Below are 6,307 nucleotides of genomic sequence, written 5' to 3' on the forward strand. Positions count from 1 at the left end.
AAGCAATCTACCGGTCATCCGAAAAAATGATAAATAATCAGGACGTCTCATTCTAGCGTTAAAGTCTGCACATAAAATCAGATTAGTTCTGTGTAGCAGGTAATTTTCTATAATCAACGAAGTATCTTTGAAATCATCGATATAGTTACTGTCGGGCGGGATATAAGACACTATTAGCTAGATATTAGCTCCTCAGTGATTAGTTGTAAAATCAGTATAAACTGTCACAACTGTGACGTCACTCTGCTTGTACAATGGAGTGTTAGGAAGTGGAAACATACTGATGAAATGCGCTAATGTGGTATACCTGCTGTTCAGTATGCTCGTTTTCGTCACGCTTACTTTAGCCACGGCGAAATTACCAAAAACTGTAAGTCTTTTATACGCTGTAATCTCAACTAATTCATGTAACGAGTTCGTAATGCATATAATAACTACTAAGATCTATAACTGTGTTTTAATTACAGATGCAACGAATCCGTCCCATTCTCGAGCTCCTCTTCTTCTATGAAGCGAAACTCTCCAACAAGATGAAGGTACGCTGTTTTCTTAAGAGTCGATTTAGTATTATTTTGACATTGAATTTCATATTCTAATGTATACAACTACGTATTTATGTTACAGATTATTTCCTATAGAAAGAGATTAGGTAACTTTCCTATAGGGATTACCGTTGCCAATGTTTTTACAGTCACAAAGGAAAGCATCCCCAAGGTAGAAATATTTAAAAATTGTAAAGTATTTGGTCTTCATCAATTGAATACTTTTTCGTTATTCTTGTAATTTGTTCTTTTCGTATTTTAATTATTTTATTTTCAGATTTGTCACACGATGTATTCTTGCTTCACAAGTCTGTTAAATGTAAAACATGAGATAGATGCATGCAAACAAGTGTACGAACAATTTTCTATTTGAATGAAACATGGTTTCGTCAGCCATTTTTGATTTCAATAGAACTCGAGGAACACTCGAGTATCGCAAGCCATGCTACAGCAGAGTTACAGTATAAGAGAATGTCGTTCAAAAATACAATGATTTCCGAAGTTTATAAAAAAAACGGGACCATCGGAAACTTATTCTTCTTTACATATTTCAAATTAATTTTTTAAAAATATTTTATAATAAATCAATACTTCATGTTTATATCCACCAAACACACATTTTGAAAGAGTTACATGTATTTTGCAATGAATTTACAAAAGAAAATAGTTAATATGGTTTGTTCCCAGAATGCACGTTGGACTATGTAAAAGAGGCAATTAATTAATCTTTAGAGAGGAATTGACTATATTGAAACTTGTTCACTGAATATTTAATTTTGCAGAAAAATATTATTTTATAAATGAAAAAAACTGAAAATCAAATGCTTTTACTCTACATTACCTCGGCTTTCCTTAGTCACTGCAAGTACTATTTTCTTGGTCACTGCTAGTTCTATTACTTGGCTATTCATGTTCTGAAGAGAATTCCTGTTCCTGTGTAAATAGTTGAATACATGACAATTACGTTATTAAGTTATATTCATTAACATTTGTAAAATTAATTGAAACTATATTTACAGCTTAATTAAAAGTATAACGCTCTTTTAGAATCTTATAATTCCTGTGGATATAGGGATGGAATACGTTATTTGAAACATTGACTATATTAGAATAGCATAAAAGTCCGGGAGGTTGGTCAGATATAGTTGATAAAATAAGGCCTTAATTTAATAAGCAATGCTGTGGTGAGAGGAGATAAAGATGTGAAATCTAGTTTAGAATATTCGAGACAATTATCTAGATGGGAGCACATATAACTGTCAGTTTTAATTATTAATAAGATATTACTTTCACACTTCTCAAGCTATACAAAAATAATATAAATACACTTTTAATAGTTACAGGCATAGCTACGGCTCTGCCTGTAGCTAATACAGTTGTGCTAACTTCTTGACTGCAAAGGCCAAGAAGTTAGCACCACTGAATGAACATTTCAATAGTATAAATCATTCTTCTGCTGCACAACTCCGCTTGATAGAATAGAGTTAGATTATATTTTCTTCTGTGATGATCCCGCAACTGCAATTATTAACTGTCTAAAACGGATTGTCACTATCACCTATAAAATTCTATACGGATTTATCATGTATATTAATAATATTGTTTATAAATATTGCATTCTGTATATCCATGTAGTAGTGTTTTTAAATTTTAATAAATGGAAACGTGCAAGTGATGTGTTTATTGTAAAAATTCTTTAAAAATCTATTAATGTGGAACACAATATAGTGTCATTGACAAATTAAATAAAATTAGCTATTATTATTCCCGTAGTTAACGGGAATAGCTAATTTTATTTACAACAAAGCATTTCCATTGAATTCAACGCTTTCCTAACAGTGGCACGATGAAGATATGAAGACTTCCATATAATTGAAGCATGGAAAAATCTGGGAAATTTGCATTTATATTTAAAATTCTCAAGCCTTTGTAACGCATCTGTAATATCTCCGCTTTAATATAAAATATACGTAAAATAAGTAAATAATATTACAAATATTTTAATTGAAATAGAGTGCTTCCAGAAAGTAACTAAGTTAGGTAAGAAAACGATAGATTTTGGCTGTTAGTTTGCATAATGGAATGCTGGTCACTTAGATGCACCGTTATATAGTGTAATATCGATTGCATAATTACAGAGGTTTGTACAGTAAACATTATTTACATTAAATAGTAGCTATAGTAATAACATTGAGGTAAATAAGACCTATTATTAAGTGATATATTTGCTGGCAAGGTTCTTTTAAAATTACAGTTTGAAGACAATGTTGCTTAAGTCATGTTTTCATTAGTTGTCAAGTCGCGAATTTTAAATCCACTCATAACGATGGAACATGGGTGTCTGTGCATTATAAATTTTTACTGGAGAATAGCATTGAAGTGCATGCTAACTGTCATGTTACGGGGCATCTTGAAAGTACAGTAGATTGATTCAGCTAATTTTTCCAAGGAAAAAAATCTTTGCGCAACGTCTGAAGATGTTTCGAAAACATTGAAACGGGTCGTCCAGTTGTTAGTTCTGTTCTAGTTGTTTGAGTCGTGCTATCCTTTCTAGAAGAAAGTATAAATTACCACGTTCAATTTCGTATCGAACTACTCATCTCTTACTCTTTTAACCATGAATGAAAAGCGCATCAATATATATAATTAACTTAGTTTATTATATTGTATATACTTTTATACTCATAAAATACGATACAATCTCGGTAATTCAACATATATGAAACCGGTACAGTGTCGGATTAGTAAGTTGCTAAATTATTGGAAGATCAGAAACAAATTTGACAACGTGGAGTCAACTGATAATGACACAGAAAAACATATTTGATCAGTAGATGAAAACATTCGAGGGTGCTGTCAATGCCGGAAAATCAGTGTTAACAATTTTATAGATTCTATTTAATTTAACTTTATTTAATGAATTAAAAAATATCCCCTTTTAAGTCTTATCCTTCTTTATCGCAGCAATACGATCCAATCTTTTAAAGGTGAATGAGAAACATGATTCTAGTTCGAGTCCGGCATGATACAGAAATTTTCAAGAGTGGATTGACACAAACATATCAAACTCAGTCCGTTATAACTCCTCATACTGTGATTATGTTCGAAGTCATTTTAGGCACAAGAAAAGGATCTGTTCATTCATGCGAGGAAGAAAGAATTTAAATTACCTGTACTTTTTTTTAACAATTCAATCATATTTAGTAAAATTTTTAATATATGGTAACATGTTCACCAAAACGTGGAGAATACGTTGAATTGGTGAAAATAATACAAGTACAGTAGAGTCGTTCATCCAAATCAATTGGGGACTGAGGTTGTTCAAATAAGTGGTTTGTTCGGATAACCGGTTATGTACGAAAAAATATATTAACCTGTCCGATGTTCAAATTTTTCTCCGTTGCGTGTCGCTTCGTGTTGAATTTTCGTCGATTTTAAGCCTAACGAAAATTTTTATAATAATAATCGAGGCTATTGTATCGTTAAAAATTATTTCTTTATTTTGTACAAACAAAAGAAATATATTGAAGAATATAAAATCATAAAAACTTATACTTTAGAAGTAAATCTAGTATTAAAAGCGTTCGATTCAGCACGACACAGTCCGACTGAAAAGCGTTCGTATAACCGGCGATTCGGATAACCGGGGTTCGGATTAACGATTCTCTACTGTAAATGAATCGTCCACCAGCGCAAAAGCAGTTTAGTGGCAAGAGATGAATAACCAAAATGTATTTAAGAAATATATCACTGAAGTCTACGACACAAATTGGATTATACATGTTTTCCGATTAGAGTTGTAGATTTTCATGCTTAACGTAGGAAGATATGCTCGATACGAATAAGCGTTATGAATATGCAAAGCCAAAAAAGTAATTTTTCAAGGTTACAAACGGTGGAGGATGAATTAATATGGGTTTCAAGTAACAACAGTACATATGCAAATACAATTAGCGAATCAATACATAAACCTCCCGTGGAATGAATGAACTCTCGAAAACTTGTAACTATAAAATCAATGAATGATTCTGTTCGAATGGTCTTCTGTATTTTGATTTTAGCGTTGCTATAGGCATTATTTTGGCAACTCGAATAAAAGTTTCAATCTGTTTCGCTCATTACGAGGATTGCTCAATCGCACAAGATTTTAAAGTTTATACTCTTACTAATCTTACACTCAGTGACGCCCGCAAGAGATGCAAATGAAATGCACTAGCTATGAAAAGAGGCACCCTATATTACAACAAGGAGCTTCAAACTCTACTACGAAGTCAAATCTCTACTATAATTAGCGTTCCCACAAGGTGGCAATGATTGCATACGGGTTTTCTTGGCTTCGAAAACAAGGAACGGGTATTTGATCAACATATCATTTCAAACTTTGCAAAGTTACACGGGTCAATAGACAAGCACAATTCATTAGTTTCCTTTATATTTGAGTAATAGTCTAGTAGTGACAAATTTTATGTTGTTTGGGGCCCTCTCCAAAATTAGGAAAGGGGCAACCGAGACGAAAAAAGGAAAGTGCCCCAATGTATGGAAGTCTATGGTTTCGCTACTGTATAGTTTCAGAAGTAATTTGACTGAAGATATGTTTCAAAATGGAAACTTTGGTATGTCACTGGCCGAGTGGATAAAACCGTCAAGTACTGATAACTGGTGAAAGATTCGTGTCTCATCAAAGGGGTTGTAACCAGTCAAGTTTGCCGAGCTTTCTTCACACGTCTAATATCAAAATTGTGGTTTTAGTCCACTCTGGTGCCGCGTTACTCTTGGAAGATCGCCCATGTGTTGCAATTCCTTCTTGCAAATTATTATACATTCAGGACTGAGAATCCAGACTTCAATATAAACAATTCAACATCGTGACAATAAAATTTTGTCAAATAACTATCAACTTTCAAACCTGGGAGCAAATAGTTTGTTAAGTTGTCAGCGTCGATAAAGACGCTTTCACGCAACCTTCCGAACTGCTGTCCAGATTTCAATATTTTAAAATGATACCAAACGGAGAATCAGGGAGTCGTTGCATAATTCTTCCCTAGATAAGAAGCCGTCACCCGGTCCCTAAGGATGGTCGTCGTTAGTTTTTCGACTAGGCCGTTCCATTTCCCTTGCGCCTCGATTTTCGGATAATTTTGGATAAATCATTTTATTATATCATGGGAGACATAATTTTAATTATCTTTACAGATACGTCCTCCTATGGCCATAATTACAAAAGAGTTTATATAACAACAAAATTAATTTATTACAGAGAAATATATTTAATGTCTGTTAATAAAATGAATACGTATCGACTGAGTTTATGATCATGCAGATATATGCAATATCGAATACAATAAAAATCCAAACATATGGTTCAAAATCGTATCTACAGTAATTATTTATTGAAGTTTAGCAGAAATCTTTCATTACCTTTAATATATAAATTGATTTTTAGTAATAAAATAAACATTTGACTGTTTTATGCATAAAGTAATAAATCGAAGAAAGTTTCAAATAATAAAATAATAAAACTACACTTATTGAAAACGGATTAATTAAATTTTAATATTATTCCATGTAAAAAGAATTCAATGAAAAAAGTATTTAGTAACTGATTTAAATAATGCAGCAACTGTAAACATGGAAAATTTTTAAATTTGTTTTTAACTTGTAGGCATTATCAGAACTTTCTCAGCATGCCCATTGTGTGCAATAAAGTATGAATAGTGACGGACAAGCACGACATAACCGAATAGACCAACCTCTAAAAGACGGGA

General features: G+C 32.4%; 1 protein-coding gene across 1 annotated transcript; it reads left to right on the top strand.

The window, feature by feature from the left end:
- Window positions 1-274: 274 nt before the first annotated feature.
- On the top strand, window positions 275-978 carry LOC136982299 (uncharacterized). The gene is made up of 4 exons (XM_067278776.1): window positions 275-370; window positions 468-536; window positions 625-714; window positions 820-978. Exons 1-4 carry the CDS (start codon window positions 284-286, stop codon window positions 913-915), a joined length of 342 nt encoding a protein of 113 aa, XP_067134877.1. The 5' UTR covers window positions 275-283; the 3' UTR covers window positions 916-978.
- Window positions 979-6,307: the final 5,329 nt, after the last annotated feature.

This window comes from Centruroides vittatus, unplaced genomic scaffold (assembly GCF_030686945.1).
Source record: "Centruroides vittatus isolate TY-2023 unplaced genomic scaffold, ASM3068694v2 contig_82, whole genome shotgun sequence".
In the NCBI taxonomy this organism is placed as follows: domain Eukaryota; kingdom Metazoa; phylum Arthropoda; class Arachnida; order Scorpiones; family Buthidae; genus Centruroides; species Centruroides vittatus.